The sequence below is a fragment of the Neopelma chrysocephalum genome, unplaced genomic scaffold (assembly GCF_003984885.1).
Source record: "Neopelma chrysocephalum unplaced genomic scaffold, ASM398488v2 Primary Assembly neopelma1_24, whole genome shotgun sequence".
Lineage (NCBI taxonomy): Eukaryota > Metazoa > Chordata > Aves > Passeriformes > Pipridae > Neopelma > Neopelma chrysocephalum.
This window is the reverse complement of record NW_020897693.1, coordinates 45897255-45917571: the sequence shown is the minus strand read 5'-3', so window position 1 is coordinate 45917571 and position 20317 is coordinate 45897255. Positions and strand designations below refer to the sequence as shown.

Below are 20317 nucleotides of genomic sequence, written 5' to 3'. Positions count from 1 at the left end.
GGTACTGTAGATTGAGTGTAATCAAAGCCTTGTCCCCTCTTAAGAGAATTCAGTAGGCATTCCAAATTGAAAGATTTTGGCTTTACCCAGTTTTCTGCTTATATTCACAAACAATACTGACTCAATCACTTTCAGTCTCAAGTGAACATGACTAACCAGTAATTTCCTGCATTTGTGACATGCCGTGATCTTCCTTGATGCTGATAAAGTTTGCGACTACACGGAAAAGCAGTGGCAAGTTGATAGGGAATGACCCTTGATAAGTTATTCTGAAACTGCTTGACTTTGCTCTGCAAGTTTAGTCTCTCATGGCAACATGGACAGCATATCATTTTATGCTGGCTTCATTAAAAGAAAACGATTCCATCTTTCAGTTAAAAAAAAAAGAAAAGCTGTAACTGTTGAAGCAGCATGCACCTAATAAGCTACTTCTAAATCTGGCTCCATCATTTCAGTCTGTGGACTAGCAGAACAGAGCTTGCAGAATCTTCCTCAAGTAAGTATTGCTTTCTCTTAACAGCATGTTTGTTTTTTTCATTTAAAATGCATACCAGGTAGTAAAGAAGTCTTCAGCATTGAATTAGTGGTGCTGCAATATGACAACTCTATGCCTGCTTTAAACATGAATTAAAATGCTCTGTTGTTTCATTTGGCAGACATTACTGTCTTTAAAAGGAGTTAATACATTAAGGTACAAGACAGCAAATTATATGGATGAAGCTTCCAAAAGCTGCAGTGCTGAAAAGCTAATGAAATGATTTATAATTGACTGTCATTATAGGGTTTTTTTAAATGAGTTATGTATCTTTCATTTGCATAATGCATATCATGGAACATGTCTATTTGATCTCATCAGAACTGGAATATGTATTCTGAATATGCTACTGGCCATTAAGTATGAAATTAGAAAAATAATTTATATCTTCAAGAAAGGAAAAATTCAGATAGTGGCATTAATATTAATAAAGATAATATGTACACTTTAAGCCTACCTTGTGTTTGTATTAAATGATGAAGTAAAATATACATAGTGGATGACTTTACCTAATTATAAAAGGTATTAGTCAAACATTGCTAAACACGACATAGATGAAATAATTTTTTGTAAGAAAAATAACATGAATGCATGACATTTTCCAAAACAAACACCACATACTGTGGCACGCTTCTGCAAGAGTGTTTAAACAGCTCTGATGGACATGTCTCTTTAATATAATAAAATGAGGTGGGACTATGGGTGTGGAAGGAAAATAAATAACAATATTTTTCTTCATGCTGAAATTCCAATTGTAAAAGAATGGAGTTAGGAACAGGCAATGCACAGGGCTACCTTTACATTTGGTATGCAAACACACACATATCCAAATGCAAACAAACATTTTTTTTTTCTCATTTAGTTGTAGCTGCTTAGCATCAATTCCCATGACATGCAACTCATTGCAAACATGCAGGTTTGCAGGACTCAGCAGAACTGTATTGTAGCTGCATCTGAGACATTACAGCTCCAGTACTAATATCCTGGAAACACTTAGCATGAACATATCCTATACCTCCAAAAACATTATTTATCATATTTTTATGTGGGGAAAAATATGTTGGAAAAAAAAAATCAAACTGTTTAGTTAACTTCCACAGAAAACTACATAAATACTTCCCTCCTGCTCAAGTTATCCACCCCACAGAAACCCATGACAACAGCAGTCAAAAAATTACCATGTATTCCTCTCAGTTATTTTCAAATTACCCATAACAATAAATTTTAAAACATACTGCCAATCCAACTCATTTATATGCAGGCAAGCTTTTTTTAAGCAAACTTTTCCAGGACATATTGAAGCATGGTACTGGAACAACCATTTCCTTATTTACTGTGTAATAGAAATAGAAAGTTTTTGGCAGATTATGCATGTGGAGAGATAAAGAATGGAAACAGAGACAACAAAATTACCATGTTACAGTTATGGTGAACAATAACATATCCTTTTGCAAGCAACATTAAGCTTCCCAAGGGCCAGCTCTGAAGAGCCTAATAAATTAGAAGCCGGTAAAGGAGAGATTTAGGCTGACATCCCACAACCCTTCCCAAAACCTCAGGAAAACACAGCCTAGTTATAACAAGTAAATAGTAGAATTTATGGTACCATCCCTACAAGACAAAAGGAGACATCAGTGAGTAGTAATCACACTAACACGCTTAGGTCATTTCCACAGCTATTTCTATTTATCAACTAGAGGAGGCAATCATTGGTAACTATTTCTGAGGCAGACTGCTAGGGTGAGAAAGAGAACTGCATTTGGGAGGCCTTCAAGGGGAAATGGTGACTTCATGATTAAAGAGATTGCATTGCCTAGGTGAAAAAGCTCACTCCTTCCTTACACTTCATGATTTCCTAATCTTGCAAAAGAATTATCCTGATGAAATCCCACAAACCTACCACAGGTCACTTGTTCTTATGAAAGTCAAAGTACCTAGGGATTTGACCTGCTACAAAGAAAAATTTTTGTATTATGCTCTTGAACAACTTAGTCTAAGATATAATTCTCTAATTTGAATAAACTCACGGGACATGGAGAAAAAATAAAAAAGAGAGAATATCATAGCGACATCTTATTCCTTTGTGGTTTATACATTCAACAAAGACTTACCTTCCAGTCTTACGCTTTCTTCTATGTTTAACATTTAATTAGCAGAATTACATATTCCTGCAGATACAAAAAAAGATGACAAGAAAAACACTGTTGTACTGAAAGATCTCTTCAATACTCCTGGAAGCATCAATGGGAAGGTCTTTGGGTAGCTTTAATTCACCAGTAAGGTGGTATCACATCAGAAAGGGGCAGCATACGGCTCCAGAGACAGCAAGGCCTTCCAGACTGTGGCATCCAGCATCAATTTAGGAATGGATTAAAGTAAAATAAACTGGTATATAAAATATCATTAATTTTAAAATATAGTGTAATTATTGGGTGGGAAATATTTTCATTCCCTCTGAAGAAAAAGGAAGTGTATTTTTATTCCAAGTTTGTTTTTGCACAAGAAACTAATTCCATTCTTCCACTCACTTTTCCTCTCTACTGTCTTAAATTTTCTTATACTTTTTCATCCTCTTTTTAATAATAATAATAATAATAATAGAGGTGGTAAATAAGAAGAGAAAAGGGAGAGCAAAATGAGGAAAATGGTATAACAAATTTGGAAAGCCACATAACACATCCTGCCTCAAAGAAGGACAGGTTTAAAGACTAGACTCAAAGGATTTGACACTTCCCTAAAAATACACATTTTCAAGGAGCAGTGGAAGAAACTAAGACTCTTAATCTGTGTATTCTCAGAAGGATCAATTGTTTTACTGTCTTTTCACCAAACAACTACAAAGTGAACTGGAGACAGAGAATCAAATGCTAGTGTAATGCAGATGACCTACAGCTCTACCCATCCTACAGCACGGCTACAAAAACGGTACAGCGTGTGAAGAAGAGCTCATGGAGCAGCTGGCTAAAGCAGAAACTGAGCAAGAAAAAGATGATGTTGGCAGAGGATAGGAAGCGTTTTGAGGACTCATTCAGAGTACAGGTACGCAGCCGCGGTTGGTCACTAAACACAAATCTGATAAAGAAACTGTTATTCACAAATGCTATTACCTGCTGTTAGCTAGGAAGCTCTATCTCTCTTGAATGGGGACAAAAATTTCTCAGGCAGGTGACATCACAAGCTTTTAGTGCTAAGAACTTCCAACATGGAAAAAAAGCTATGGTGTATACGTTTTGAAGCTTGGTCTAACTCTGCAGCTTCCTTTCTCTGGCTTTTCTCAACAAGAGTAAAATTTCTCTTCATGGGAGAATGAAAGGGAAAAAGTCCCTTGGTAATTGAGGGTAACCAAATATCATTATCTAATGCTACAAGTGCCTCTTATATTTCTTTGAAATACTTTAAAAATATGGACAGCAACATGTGTCCAGAGTGCAATTTTCTACTGGTAGGGAGCTGACAATACAACAGCCAACAGATTACAACTGATACTAATTTGGCTGCTTACACAGTAATGGAAGGTCCTCTGACAATATGGTACTGAATGCAGTAAGGACCTATGTTAAATGGACTGCTGAACTGCTTTAAAAAAAATTTAAAATTGGTATATAAAAACACTTTGTGCTTACATTTTTCTCTTCCTTGATTTTCAATTTATTTTTAAAGCTATAAATATAGCTTGCATTTTAATTGGGTGGCTGTCTCTAATTTTACTGCAGCTGTAGCATTTGTCAGAGAACAATAGCTCTGTTTTCAGGGTGCTGAAGGATTCATAGTAAAAAATGTCTGTAATGCTCCACACTTCTTACAGGCCTATCACAGCTCTGTCTAGGATCCAGCTGTAAATTAAATGAATCAGACTTATGACTGTTGACTAGAAAGATGGCACAGCAGTTTGTTGCATTGTGTTTGGTCACTCTGTAGTTGTAAAATGATAAATGTTTTCCTCATCATTTTGGAAAAGTAGATTAATGAGAATTTAGAGGAATTTAAATGCAAAGAAGGATGCACTGTCCACTATGCAGATTCCTGCATAGAAGCATGAGTTTCTTAAATGTCTTTGGTCTGTAAGACACCACAGTACCTTTTCATGCTAATAAAACCTGCCATTTGTTAAGAATCCAGACTGATTTAATAGTGACAGGACAGGTTCAGTGTTTGAACTGCCAACAACTGAGAAAGGAAGAACTCGTTTTAAGATTTTAACTTGTTCCCATTAGCAGTCACACATTAAAATAAAAGAACTGAACTTTCATTCTACTGGTCCTGAAGACAGTTGGATCCTACAGAGTTAGAGCAAATGTCTGCTGACATTTTCCTTAGGACTGAAACCTTTCAAGTGGAATCTGGTGAGGCAAAATGAATACAGACAACACTGACTGAATCTCTGCTCCATTAGAAATTGTTTGTTCCGAAAGGAAACAAAAATAGTGAATGTAATATTTAGCATCCTAGAAATAGAAATTATTCCTATTAATTTGGAAATGTGATAGAGTTTCTGGAGAATAACTAGAACAATGCTGAGAAGAATTTAAGCTAACACTGTCTTGCTGATAACACTGAACTAGACAACCTCGTATGAAAAGCAAATTTGTATTTTGCAACCATTACAGAGAAAAAAAGTGTAACCATCTGCTAAAAGAAACACAGAGGGGAACACCTGCATTATTTAAAGGGATAAATTGAAGTGCAAAACTGAAAGGTCCCATAAAACACTTCAAAATTAACTGTATTAAGTGTGAAGAGGAGTGGATAAGATGCGATAAAATTTTCATTAAAGGCAGGAGGGAAGAGTATATCTGAACAAGAATGGGCAGTGGGAGAGTTGGGATATAGCTATTTTAAGAGTGGAGTTTCAGCTGCGGGACATACACATCTGTAGGGCAAATTGAGTACTTTGAAATGAATCAACTATTCTTACAAATTCTAGAATCCAAAATCTTGGATTCTACTCACTGGCTATAAAAGGCTCTGGAATCAGTCTCAACTGCAATTAAAATATCCCTCAATATTGTTTAAAAATCAGATTTACTTTTTTTTCATTAATAACTTAAAGCTTTCTTATGAATCTCAAAATGTGGAAAACCTTTATACTTGTTTGATTTTTCTAATGTAGATATCTGCTGAAGATACTATTGTTAATGTATCAAAAGGCATAATTTTAGATATACAGAAACTTTGCACGTGTCTTTAGTACTAAAAATGTTGAAAAATGTTGTCTGCTCTGTACCAAAAATGATCATCTCTTCCAGATCTCTACACAAAGAAACTTCCAGTTGTCATAACAACGTCCTGCCACAAGTACAAGATAACTTGTACTTGCTTTTAATACAATTAGCAGAAGTTAAAATCTCCTGAAGATTAAAAATCAGGGATTTTATTTAAAAGGGAGGGTGGAATTAATATATAGTTTGTTTGGTTTTTTTCGAAAATTCCCACAAAATTCAACTTTCAATTTAAAATCTTCAGACTGTAGAAAAATTCCATTGCATCAAGTCATATTTGCAGGTAACTCTGTTATGCTCCATTTTTATACAAAATGCACAAGTTTCTAATAATGTCTTTGCAAAATGACACTCAGAGTATAAATAAGCCTAAATTAACCTTTAGGAAAATCTTCATGTGTTTTCCTATGTAACAAGTTTACTAGACAAATCCTGGAATGCTTCAGTCTTGTCAAATGAAATACTGAACCATTATGGAAGTCCCATTTAAGCTGCGATTTTATCAATCATTTTGTTATAAATGTTCCAAATTTAACAGTCAGTTTATCAGGAATGGATCAGTATTGTTCTGTTTATATTCTTATTTTAACACTAAAATAGAATAGAACATCTTAGTCATTACTCCACACAAAATTGCAAACAGTATCCACTTGAGTCCCTAGAAATAGTTCACTTACAAGCAAGTCTTGACAGTATCTAGAGATGTCACCTTGATCAGGGTTGCATTATGCGGGATTGTGTATTAATGCATAGAAAAAGTCAGTCCTTTCCTAATTTCTTCAGCTAATGGTAGCTACAGAGATAAGTTCAGGTGTTGATCAAAGGTCAATGAACTAGGTAATGGCAGAGCTGCTGACTTATTTACAGTAAAGTCTGTTACTTGGATCACACAGTCTTCAGTTGATTTGCACAGACATACTGTATTATTCCAACAATTGTGTCCACAATTTCTAAAATAGGGCAAAATTAATGTATAAGTTTTTCTCTTAAGCTTATTTTAACATTAATATGACTGATTTAGAAGAAGTTAGAAATCTGGCAAGCATCCATCTAGCAGAGGAATATTGTAGCAATAAATAACAGAAGAATTTGAGCTCTCTGAAGGTATTTATTCTAAGACTACCGCCCAGACAACTGCAGCAAAATATTGCCATTCACAGACATACCTACCTGCACTGGCACAAGAAATACCCTATATCAGCAATGTCTTCAAAGATATTTAAATATGTAAGTAAAGTAATTTGAAGTCTTCAAAAATCAAGTCACTTAACATATGGAAAATAAATCATGAACATGAAATCATTATAAAAAAGTTTAAAATACCAAATGTTCAAATTTTTAAACATATTTTGTTTTAATATTCAGCTTCTCCCTTTATACCCATGACTGGTGGAAATAATTTCTGTGATTCAGGTAGTCTCTAGAGAATATTTTGGTGAATTTATTTAAGAGAGAACACTGAATAGTTACTATTACAATAAACTTTGATAACATCTATTCCAACCAAGATGCACAGTAACTGACAGGAAAAGATTTATATCATTTAAGTAAGAAAAATTATTTTTCATTTTGCAGCTGTTGATAAGTTTTTTTCTTAATGATTTAACATGTCTGTGTCATATGTCTAGAGTCATTAGGCAGAAACCATCTGAAGAAGCAGTATATGACCCCCACAAGTACTATGTACCTTACCTGTGTTACCTACAACCTACAACTTGGCATTTTTCCTATTTATATACAAATGAAATATTTCAGAACAAATGGGCTCATTCCTGAGAGAGATAGAAGAGAATTTTATGATCCATTTTTGTTGACTGTACCACAATCTTCTGATTCATACCTTAAAATTTGCACATATGCAATGGATAGCTGAATTTATGTTGGCAGTTTACATAGCTTTGCTCTTGTACAAATGAGTCCAATCTCTCATGAATAAAAAAGCCATTCTCCAAATATGTACAAGTCATTACAGGTTCTGGCTCAACAATGAGGATTGCTCTGTTTCTGAAGTAGACATTACTAATAAAGTCCATTAAAACTGCAGAACTCACACTTTGCCAAGTTCTAATGGATCTGGAAGGCATAAGACCTAAGATACATTAGCATAGACCCGATGTATTTGTGAATCCTGTTTGCTTCAATGAGTAACCTTGTTTGTAAAAGTCTGTACATGGTGAAAAATCCCTACATTCTGGCTTTGCAAGGGTAGAGTAGTGCTGTATTGTTCCCTGATTGCATTGAAAAGGTCATGAAAATCTTTATGTTGACAATTGAAGGCATTTTCCAGCCCTTTAAGCTGTCGACATTCACATTCAAGTGAGAGAGGAATAAATTTATCTAAAACAAGACAGTGTGAACAGGATTTATGCTTTTCAATCCACATTATCTCTGTGATCAGGATAATGTTTGTAGCGTACAATGGAATGGCACAGTCCCATAGAAAATATGGAAGCATTTCAGGAAGTAATTCCAGTAAAAGGAATTGATTTCTGATGTGTTAAAAGGATCTTCATGTCCCCCTGTTATTTGCAAAATTAATGTACTTACCATGTTAATTTGAGAGATTTGCAACACTCCAGCAGCTTTTATGAACTATGATTTAAATGAGTGTTGGAATTACCAACGTGGAGACAATAAATTCTATTATGCAGTGGGTAAAGTGCCTTGTAATGAGGGACCTAAATGTCTGCTTCAAAAGTTCATGGAACTATATTTCAGCTCAAGCTGCTGTTGACCCGTGATCTATAGATGATACTTTTAAATGTGCTCTTTACTTACATTTGCCCTCTTCTTTGCCACCTTTTTCCAATCCTCAATCCCTTCCAGGGGTCCTCTTCATGTCCCCCTGTCTCAATGTTTAAGGGAGGTCACCCAATTTTCTGCTTGTGATTCTCTTCTCTTTTTTTTCTCTACTTGCTGCCTTTCATCAGTCAGAAAGCCATGGTGGTGGCAATGACAGTGATGTAAGCAGAGTCTGAATCCCACCAGATAAAAAGGGTTACATCACTTACTTTCACCCTTATGCTAAAGTAAGGAGATACAAAAACAGCCAAAAAAACCCTTTTTAATTCCCTTCAATACATTCTCTGGTCAGTTCCAGTGGCAGCACATCTTTGGGACACTACAAATATGCACACTGATTATAAAGTCAGATTATAGACTTTAACCTCACTTAAACAAGCCCTTAGATTCCTGCATATAGAAACCAAAAATAGAAATTCTGCACTTCACAGGTCAGACTTGCCTGCCTATGAAGATAGTCAATAATGAGAAGAACTTCACATACAAGGTACTGAAAGAATCTGTCATTACTACTTCAAACTCATTTACAATGCTGAAATATTGCAGCTTGCTTTGGACTCTAACCTTTAAAAATTTCTTTAGAATGAAACTTATGGCAAGAACAAGCAAGTAGAAAGTGAGAATCGTGTTTTCTTTGCTTTTCTGGGTCTAGCAGATTTGTCACTAACTTTTCTAATAGAATAGCAAACACTAGTAGCATTAGGACAATATAGCATGACCTTCTCTACTATTGGATTTTAAAAAGCCCTGAAACAGAACCACCCCAGACTTTACTTAGTGAGAATTGATCCACATCATGGTAGTTTGGTTTCCAGTTCAACAGGCAGGAATATATCATATGTTGCTTTGGATCAATGAAAGCCCATGCTCATCCACTAAGCACTCAATACTCTGGAAAATTTGCATGTCCTATAGATTCTGTTCATTAGTATGTCTAATTAAAATTATGAGAGTGTGCTATTGATCTAATTATGAAACATATATATAATTTGGGATGCATACGGAACAAAATGTGGTAGCTGCACTGTTACGCCTTCCAAAGACATGCCTGTTGTCTTACAAGGTAGAGAAGGATTTATGGCAATCCCTTTCACTGACAGCAGCTGACATACAGACACAAAAATAAATGGGGTCACTGTCAAAGGGCTCCATTTCCCCAGTTAAGCCAGAGGGTGCTGTGCCTGGAAGACCAGCCAAGCAAGAGAGGGCTGGCAGGGTGAATGAAGAAAGGGCATGCAGTGCATCCACCGCCGCATGTGCACCAGAAGTAGGAACTGATGCAGAGAGGAAACTCTCTGGAGATTTGACGATGAACAGTTACTCAAAACGCTGCAGCTCCAGTGAGGACAGCTTTGAGTTACAGGGTAGTGCAAGGTCAGAAGCTAAAAGCTTTGTTAAAAGCAAAAATAAGGATGAAGGCTATCGACCCCATCGATCAAAGCACTGTCAGAAAGGGGGTGAAAAAACTCACGGACTGGAACACTCTTCTCTATATCCAGCAGAAGTGGGAAACACAAACCAAAAGCTCCAGAGGCAGAAGAAGACTCACAAGAAAAGCAGTTCCTCTGCATCTGACTTGAGCTTAGTGAGTCAAGGATCATCAAGTTCATTGTCTGTTGTGGAAGAAAAAATAGAAGCTAAACTCAAATTCTCTCAATTTATTAATGAAGTTACTTTCAGAGTGCTTGATCCCATGAGCCTGAGGGCATACCGAGCTGCTAAACAGAAAAATACCTTTCCATCTGGTGTGAGAAGTCTAGATGATTTTCATATTAAGAGAAAGTCTCCTGAAACCTGGAAAGAGAACATTCTAGATGGGAAAACCCATGAAGAAGTAGACTTAGAGACTCTGAGAAGTGACGACATCGTGGCTGGAGCACGAACACACAGATTAGAGAAATCATTGTCCCTGGATACAACTCCTTCTCTCAGGTCATTTGATAATGGTGTCTCATGCAGAACAAGATCTGGCTTCCCTGTTGAAATTATGATTTCTAAAAGCAAAGATATGCCAGCTGCAAAATCTGCATCTCTTCCTAGAAGTACAAGCATGGTGAGCTCTCTCTCAAATAATTTCTTTGGGTGGTATAAGTACTTTTGCATTAGTGTGACTATTTGAAAAGTGTTTCTGTCTTCCTGGGTGGGCTTTTACCATGTACACAAAGTTTTCTCCAGGTTGGGAAGAAACATGGAGTGTTTACTTTTAGTAGCTCAAGAAACCAGCTCTAGAAGGTATGGGAGGAATGAAAGACAGGATACAATTCCCTGGTCCTTTTAGTTTGGCGTTTAGAAGATGACTTTACAAAATTAAACAAGAAAAGTATTTCTGCACTGCAATGAAGCATATATATAACCAGGTCAGATTGATATGAACCGTCAAGGCACCCTCAGAAAAAGATGAAGAGACACTGTGAGAGACTACTCAGGTACTTAAGCTCACTAGTTCAGAACTTGCTCTGGTATCTTTACCCTAAAGAAGAATGCTCTGTTAGTGTTTAAGTATTAGTGAGATCTCTGACATCCTGAAAATGTTGCTAATGTTTGTGTATCTGGTATTAATACGCATCAATTGATAACTTTTTTACTGATGTGCTGGGAAAAAAAAAACACCAAAAAATCCCCAAACAAACAAAAAAACAAACAAAGAAACCAAACCAAACAACTTAAGAACTGAAAAAAAAGAGAAAAAGACTGAAGTTTTTTCTATGGTCTGGTAAAAAATATTTATGTTTTTAATTTTTTCTTAGGAGATTCTTTGGTTGAGGAAGAGGTATTTATGCCTATGAAGCAGGGCAAAGGGAAGTTGTTCTTTGGGAACATGGCATGGTCTGAAACTCTGAACTGGCAAACCTTGAAATGATACATTATGTTAGTATGTCTCCAGAGCAGTAGTTGCAATTGTGCTAAAACAATAAAGGTCCAGGAACCATTGCTTAAGACCACACGTATATACACAGATGTTGCTACAATGGGAGCTGTAACAACTGCGTTATTTATAAAGTCTATTCAAATTTAAAAACAAAGAAGGAAAAATGTCGTCTCATTTCACAGAGGACTGTAGCAAGTAGGAGAACATCCCAATGTTGATTTTGTTCAAACTTCTGCAACCCGAGCTTGGGATTTTATAGGATATCCTTGGATGTTTTAATTGTCACCTATCAAAGATGTCTGGAGGGAGAAGAAGAGAAAGGTAATTGAACACAGAGAGAATTTGCACACTGTGTCATGTCACAGCTCCACAATGAGAGCTGTCCTGCAGTGGGGTCAGGAGGCTCCAGTCTGAGCCCATGGCAGGATACGCTTTTTTCACATTTCAATTAGGCATCTGTCAGAGCATCTTTTCCAGTGGACTTGCTTATATGTACAGATTGAAACTTCCAGCCGATCGAGTACTAACTGACTAAACACTGCCGAGTGTTCTGTAATTCCACTCTTTTAATGGAGGCATCAGTCTACTCCAGTTTAAGCTTTCAGCCTGTTCTAAAATTAGTCATTTAAATTAAACACAGGACTTACCAAAACTTTTACCTAAACAAACAATGCCTCAGACTCCAGAGCTCAACATGAGAAAAGAAAGGAGTGGCAGGGCAAAATACAAGAGCAAAACACAGGTTCATGTTTCCTACATGTAAAAACTTTGACTTCAATGCAATTTATTTAGTGCCTGTCCTCACTTGAAGCATGCTAGCAAGAAGCAAAAGGACAACTGTACATTCTTGGATGTCACTATTGTAAAGATATTTAAAAAGTACTTGGTTATATAATATTCATTTGAATACCCGTATAGAACATTGCCTAAAACTGTTTCATGTTTTAGATGCAAAGTTATTATTAATGTACAGGAGATAATCTTCAAGAGAAACAAATAGATCTGGTTACATTGACTTAACTATCAAAACCAGATAGCAGAGGTATAACAACACATATCCTGAAGAGCATGAAAGAACATACTTGAAAGTTTGAGGTTAAGAAAGCTGTGTAATAAAAGAAATGTGACTCAGAAGAGGAATGCTGTGACATTGCCTCCTGTCTGTTATGTTTTCTGAAGACCCCCTGAGGTGTCCACAACTGCCTCTGTACTGCAGTTGATCTATGTATACTGGGTCCAGACCCACTAAAGTGATTTTCAACTTTTAGATTTCTGAGAACTGGTCAAAATGTTCAGGGACATTTCTGCAGCAAGTATTTTTTGTTTTGCAAACAGCTGCTACTGAAATGAAATCCCACGAAGAAACCATATAGAGTTATGCAGAGGAATTTCTGGAGAGCTATCAGGATCAAAAAAGATACTCCATCTTATGACTGAAGTTAAAGGGAATTGTGATAGGTAGAAAGGAATTCCAAAATAGGATGGACATGGCCTTGCTGTGGTCTAAATATTTTAGTAACCTGACCAGCAGGATGAAATTATTTTTCATTTCTATGTATTGATCTAAATTTGGAGTCACTGGACAAACAAGCAAGAAAGCAGAATAATTTAACTAGATGAAAACAAGCCTCCAAATCCAGACCAATGTAGTGGAGGGTGTACAACTTGAGACTACATCATACTTCCAGCCTGAAATAACATGACCAGTTCAGTAGTCTGAAAAGTACAGGAAATGTCTGAAAAGGGTTGTACACAATGGAAAGTTTCTCAGAACTGGAAAGATATGCTTGTCAGAGTCTGTCAAAGAACAGATCAATACAGGGAGAAATGTGGATGGGTCCAAAAAATACACATTTTTCTCAGACCTGGGGTATGTTTCACAGAAAGCCAAACATGAAAGAAGATTGGTCTGTGCACGTAAATACATATTTTATCTTAAGTTCTTATGTTCCAAGTAACCAACGCCTCCAGGAGAGTTTTGGATACCACTACTACTGATCCAGCAAGAAAATATGTGTAAAAATTTAATTCTTAAATAAATAACAAGAGTCTGACTTCAGACCTGAGTAAGTCTGCAGTACCTTGAAGTTTGAATCAACCCCAATATTACTTTTCAGTTAATTTTAGTCATACATGAATGAGGATCAACTTTCCAACTAGATCTCATCTTTGCTTACTTACTTTTACCTGCTCAAGGAACCGTATGACACAGCATTAGACATTGACTTTTCTTGATCACAGGAAATCAATTTCTTTCTTAGAAGAGCTGTATCTTTCCATCTTACAAAGAAGCTATTAGTAGTACACATTCTGTGTGCAAGAGGTCTTAGAAACAATTATGGACCTTATCATTGCAACTATATGCATACATATTGTAAGGAATTGTGCACTTGTCACCTAAGGCCATGGCATTATCAGACAAAATAAACATGGTCAAGCCTGATCAATACAAATTACTTACTAAGTTCCAATATCCCCTGTGAGTTGCTAGAAATACAATGTTCCAATTTGGTGAAGAATTTGTCTTAAAAGACAAGTTTGGGTTGGTATAATGTCGCTTCTACATTTTGGAAGTTAAGACTTCAGATACTATAAACTAAGCCTGAATCAGGCAGGTGGTGAGAGGACAGAAATTTGACCATGTTCCATAGGAAGTAGCCATGCTTATGGAGCCATAGAATCATAGAATGTTAAGGGTTGGAAAGGACTGTAAAGATCATCCGGTCCCAAACCCTCCTACCATGAACAGGGACATCTTCCACAAGGCCAGGTTGCTCAAGGCCTTGCCCAACCTGGCCTTGAATACTGTCAGGGTTGGGGCATCCACAGCCTCCCTGGGCAACCTGTTCCAATACCTCACCATGCTCACAGTGAAGCATTTCTTTCTAATAGCTAGCCTAAATTTCCTCTCTTTCAGTTTGTACCCATTATTCCTTGCCCTATAACTACATTTCTGACAAGGAGTCTCTCTCCAGCTTCCCTGTAGGCCCCCTTCAGATACTGGAAGGTTGCTATGAAGCGTCCATGCAACTTTCTCTTCTCAACGCTGAACAGCCCCAGCTTTCTCAGCCTGTCTTAATAGATGAGGTGCTCCGGTCCTCTTATCATCTTTGTGGCCCCCTCTGGGCTTGCTCCAACACTTCCATGTTCTTATGTTGGGGACACCAGAACTGTAAGCAGTATTCCAGGTGGGGTCTCACAAGGCCAGAGCTGAGATAGAGAATCATCTCCCTTGACTTGCTGGCCACTCTCCTTTTGATGCAGCCCAGGATTTCATTGGTTTTCTGGGCTCCAAGCACACACTAATGGCTCATCTTGAGTTTTTCATCAACCATCACCCCAAGCCTTTCTCTGCAGGGCTGCTCTCAATCACTTTTCCACTCAACCTGCAGGTGTGTCTGGGATTGCTGTGCCCAGATGCAGGGCCTTGCACTTTGCTTTGTTGAACGTCATGTCTGAGAATAATTTAGCCAAACCTGCAAAGCTGCAACAGTGAAGTTAGAGCCAAGAGCAATTGCTTATTACTTGGACAGCATCGTTGCATGAATACAAACTCTTTCTGAACCCAGAGTGATGTGTCTGTGTGACAACACATTAGGTGGGCTTCTCAGCTTGGTTTGCCACCAGCTCCAGGGTTTCTTCTGTATTTAGCTGCTGAAATTACCAAGCTAGCCATATCCCTGCTTGTCTCACATCTCCACCTGTCCTCAATATCTCCAAAGAATTGCACTAGTCTCATCGTGTAGCTTAGGCTGATGCTTCATCCCCCTGTCAGGACAAGGCACCTGGAGAGTCACTGTGCAGTCATGCTCCCTCCTGTGTGATATAGTCTCAAGGGCCAAAACCTTGTAAGCAATTCAATTGCCTCCTGTAGCCTTTAGCAAAACTATCGTAAAGCAAAATATTTGTTCTCACTCTGATTTTAATCAATGCTCTTAAAGAATTTAGTTTCTATAGCCCTTGAAACAGAATGAGACAAATGCCTGCTACAAAGGCTTGAATCCTTATAAAATGTAGATGAGTGAAGCACAAGCTAGAATAACACCCCTTTTCATTCCTCTCACAAGAAATTATCATTACAATAACTATTGTAAAGAAGAAATATGACCAGATTAGACATTTATATAGGATATCAAGAAGATTCAAAGATTCCTGTGCATATCTAGTCCAGATAGGCTGTTTAATTCTTTGGGAAACCTATAGGTAGCCTACTGAAGTACAGTGTCACAGACATCAACACAAACAAGGAAAGTGATACTAATTTCTGCTCTTTCTCCTGCTTCTTATCTATGAGGATTCCTGCTGTTCACTACAAGTTCTCTTGCAAGACAGATGCCTTAGCACGGGGATGGCTCTCTGAAGATGCAGAAGCACCTTGAGAAATTACAGCTTCACACACCTGAACTTCACAGACCTGAAGGGGTTCGATCCCCATATGAGCCATTCACTTAAGAGTTGAACTCAATGATCCTTGTGGGTACCTTCCAATGCAGAATATTCTGTGAAATCTGTAAGAGTACAGTACGACTGTCATGCAAAGGCTGTGGTAGAATGCCACAGTAGAAAGTGCAACCAGTCTTCCATTCCTAAATGGAAGTTTCCAGGGCAGTTTCTAGGTTCTCAGTTTCTAGGGCACCTGCATACTAACAGAAACTCACTGAAAGAGCAGACGAGATTTTTGTTGCTCTAGGTCAAAGCTCTTTTATACAAGGTTTTCAATCCTCTCTCCGCCCTTCCAGCCTGCCACCATGATGTAAAAATAGGCATTTGCTTTGTTCTTGGATGAATACCAAATCTTTAATTTCTATTTACAGTACAGTGATGTTTACAAGTAAGGTTTAGGTTCAAATACATTATAATGGAAAGTATATATTATTTCACTGACTCATGCATGCAATATGCTAAAAGAGAAACAGTAAGAGGTGGCACCAGAAGTGAAGGATAATGAAGTGCCCAGGTTAGTGATCAAGACAGCAGCCAAATACAGGTCTGAAAAGACTTCCAGTGCCCTATTTTCTGGTTCTGTTCCTGCTCTTTCCAACAGGCAGGGCAATGTAGAATTACCCTTAATAGACTAAATAATGAAGATCTGATCCACAGCTGTGGCACCTCAAGGTGACCAGAAGAATGTAAAAGAGAACCACATCAGATGCTTCAGCTCTTTAACACTTGACATCCACATGACGGATCATATCATTAGGGCCTTATATGAGTCTCATATGGCAATGGAAAATGTGACACAGCCACCTTTCCTAACAGGCCTCTTTCTTGCCATGCTATTCCACATGACACTGCTTAGAAGTTTGTTCCCCTCTGCTTTGCAAATTGGAGATGACCATTAAAATAGATGAATAGATGATTTACCTCCTTTCCAATAAACTTGATTAACAGGAGATAATGTTTACTTCTTTTTACCATTCAGAGGTATCAGGAAAATACAGCAATTTTAAGACTTACTAGCTTTAAACTCATTATCATGTGAAGTGAGCATAGCCACTGAACTGCAAGCAATATAAACTCTAACAAATTCACTCTGTTATTTTTCCTTCATTTGTAGATTCCTGAAAACAGTCTCTGTGTTAATACTGTATAAGAATCCCAGGTCATAACAACCGAATTGGGTGTGGAAAGCATTTCCTCGGTACTTCGAAGGATTTCTATTGAATCATTATAACCTCTCTCCTTCTGATACCAACACTGACTGTTTTTCTATACACTACTATTATGAAATTATCACTCTGGGTGTAGTAGTAATGAGTAGAATTGCAAATGTGTACCAGTGTGTACACTTGGAGCTTACAGGATAGGTAAATTAGCTTTATAACACCTCATTTGGTTAGGCAACCAAATACTCTAAGCAATAAAATCTGATGGCCAAATGAAATGATAGTATTTTCTGAGGTCATTCCATCTGAAATCAAAGACAAATCTCATTTTCCTCCAATCAAGCTATCCCAAAAATTTTCCCCATCTCTGAGAGGACTTAGGCCATGTTAGGTTTGAAGCACGTACCAGCAGCAGCCAAGCTGGGGCGAGATGTAGCTCAGCGAAGACTAACAGTCCAAGTATTTACCCACAGCTTCACTAGTTACATATAATGCTGAATCCTCTCTTTTTTCTTTTTTTTTGTGACATTTATGGTAGAATCACGAGATATGGGAAGCCATGCAGACCATGTGCAATTTCATCTATAGTTAACACCTCTTGTCCCAATACTGTGGCACTGACTCCTTTTTCCACTGCTAAGAGCAGTGCAGCAGCCGTGTACTGTAGGAGAGATCAGCAGAATGTTTTTAGAGCAGCAGATGTGACATCGTTTTACAAGCAACAGTACGAGCAGATGGTGTTTAGAGAGTGCTCCTTGCCTGCTCTAAAACACCTCCATTGGGTCACTAATGGATCCTTCATCTAGTCGAACACTGCATAAAGCTACAGTGTTCCCAAGATGATGCATATGGTCATTTACAGCTTCCCAGCTCATCAAATACAAATTAGATCAAAATCTTCTTCACAGAGCATAGACATCTATAAGACAGTACTCAAAAGAGTAAGCTGGTTTTTTGAGACAGGCTAAAATAGACAGTCTGAGCTTCTTCCCAATAAAAAGAATGTGTTTTCAATGAAATTAAGTATTTCACCATAAAGTTCGCATTTTTAAAGTTAGGGTTTGCAATTGAGTTGTCCTCCCTTTCTGCCCTTCATCCCTCCTTTTTTTAGAGAAAGGGAGCAGCAAGTCAGGAGAGAGATGTTTGGATAAAGGATAAAACATTATTAAAATGGTGAATTTCTGCACAGGACCCAGGGTTCCAATCAGAACACAAAATCATTCTTCAGCCAGATTTACTATTCACCTTCACAGGGGCAGCTACTCAGCCAGAGAAAAATCTTGAGCACATGCAGTTCGCATTGATTTCAGTATCTCTTGGCACTTGCCATAGGAAAGCAAAATTGGCAATCAGAAATGTTTAGTGTTCCTTTCCCAGTGATTTCTGTTAACATGACTTTTCCCCTTCCTTTGAGTTCGAAAATCACTTCTCAATTGCACTCTTTATCTTTGGGTGCCTTTAGAAAGAAATGGTACTTTCAGAGTAATGGAAGCTACAACAGGCATAGAACAATTACCATCAGCAGAAATACCTGAACTGCGGAGCCAGGCAAGAGAAGGCAAAAAAGCAAGAGGTAGAAAAGACTAATAGATCTCTCTTCAACGGTCCCGGTTTGGTCTAAAAGTGTTATTTATGACAAAGATTTTAAAGGTGCTTCAACTGATTTTTCATTTCTTCTCTCAGCCAGCAGCTTGTATTTGTCATATTTACAAAATGTGAGGTTTTTGCCCTGCCATAGCATGGCTGTAGTATATCAGGAAAGCAAAGACCTCAGTATGCAGTGACTCTCTCTCACAGGCATATGCAATACTTAACTATTTTGCCTGGTCAACACAATGAAAATTTCTGAATTCTTCCAAGAGAAGACTCAAGTGCAAGGCACTGCCCAGAGCCAGAGGTTGCTCTGATTTATTTTTCAGTTTTGAGTGACTGATATTTTTTCCCCACTCGTTCTAAGGTTTTCAGCTCTATTAAAATTCTGCTTGGTGATCTACTGCATGCAATTAATAGAAACATAGATGCAACTTTGCTCCCCCCTCCCACTGTGTTTTAACATCTAACTTGAGTAAAACAAAAGTTCACTTATTAATATGAACCCAGCACAGCAAGTATTTTAGGGAGAGATAAGAGGGAATAAGTATTACATTACTCTGTCAAAGCTGCATTTGTATTACTCAGTTTTCTCTGTAAGTTTGGTGATCCATGGGTTTTAGCCTCGCATCAGAAACTGTAACATTAAAACTTTGATATCATCAAATATAAAGAGCAGAAACTTTTATGAATTATGGGATGGTTTAGAGGGTTTTATACCAAATGTGGGCCTTAGAAAGGAAGCCTACATGCCCCAACAGCATGACTCATGTTTCAGAATGTCAGGAACTGTTGGTTTTGACCTCAGGTATGATAAGGAGAAACAGGATCCCATTTGGGAAGCTGTTTTTTATTTAGCTCAAAAAAAAAATGGTATTTTCACAGACTAGCTCAGACATTTGTTCCAACAATTTCCTCTTTGCAAAGGGGTTTAAGTTTGACCTTCTCAGATGAAACTCATCAGTGCCAGGAGTTTTAGATGACTGAAAAAGACATCTTGTGGATAAAGAAGCAGCAGCAGATGCCATAAATCTTGGCTTTAAAACAGTCTCCCATGATATTCTCATAAACAAGCCAGGAAAATAAGGGGGAAAATATTAAATGGTTGAGGCAAAACTGAATGGGAAATCTTATTGAGAGGATAGTTCATAATATTTAGTTGTGACCAGGGTCTCAGGGGGATCAAAACTATTTGCTATTAGCAAGAAGATGTATTTGTTTTGAGACACCATTGTTTTCTATCTATGGAGAGTAAATGAAACATGCAATTCTGTTCCTTTATCTGAGTTGGAAATGACAGTAGTGCATTTATACCCCTGTGTAATTCTCTTGAGAGGATGCTTCCGAAATTTCCCTAATGCTGATTTCCCAAAAATAAGCAGGCATTTATCAAATTTAAAGGAACCATTCTCTTATTGAAAATCAGTCTCTGCTGAAAACTCTTCAAGTCTTTTTATTCTGTGTTTTACGTAGTACCTAGAATGGACAGAAGTTGTTTAAAGATGCCTCTGTTGTCTCCATGTCTCAGCTCAGCACTGTGTCTACATCTAACTCCTGTTCCTTTTTCACTACCTAAAGGATATTCCAGAACTTGTTCGGAACTTAATGTTGAAAAAATCCAAGGGATCTGAATACAACAGCCTTGGAGTACCTATTGCTGAACAGCAATCTCCTAGACTGTAGTCTGCAAAGCCCT

The 20317-nt window shown here is 37.5% G+C and overlaps 1 protein-coding gene across 4 annotated transcripts in view; it reads left to right on the top strand.

Moving 5' to 3' along the window:
• The first annotated feature begins 391 nt into the window (after nt 1-391).
• Nucleotides 392-20317, top strand: part of BEGAIN (brain enriched guanylate kinase associated) — a 161569-nt gene continuing 141643 nt past the window's right edge. For 3 of the 4 annotated variants that reach the window (XM_027673978.1, XM_027673976.1, XM_027673974.1), the window contains exons 1-2: nt 392-496; nt 3445-3574. In XM_027673978.1, the coding sequence (XP_027529779.1) occupies nt 3524-3574 (51 nt within the window). In that variant the 5' untranslated portion in view covers nt 392-496; nt 3445-3523. The remainder of the gene's footprint in view (nt 497-3444; nt 3575-20317) is intronic. The other variant, XM_027673977.1, reaches the window with a different exon arrangement.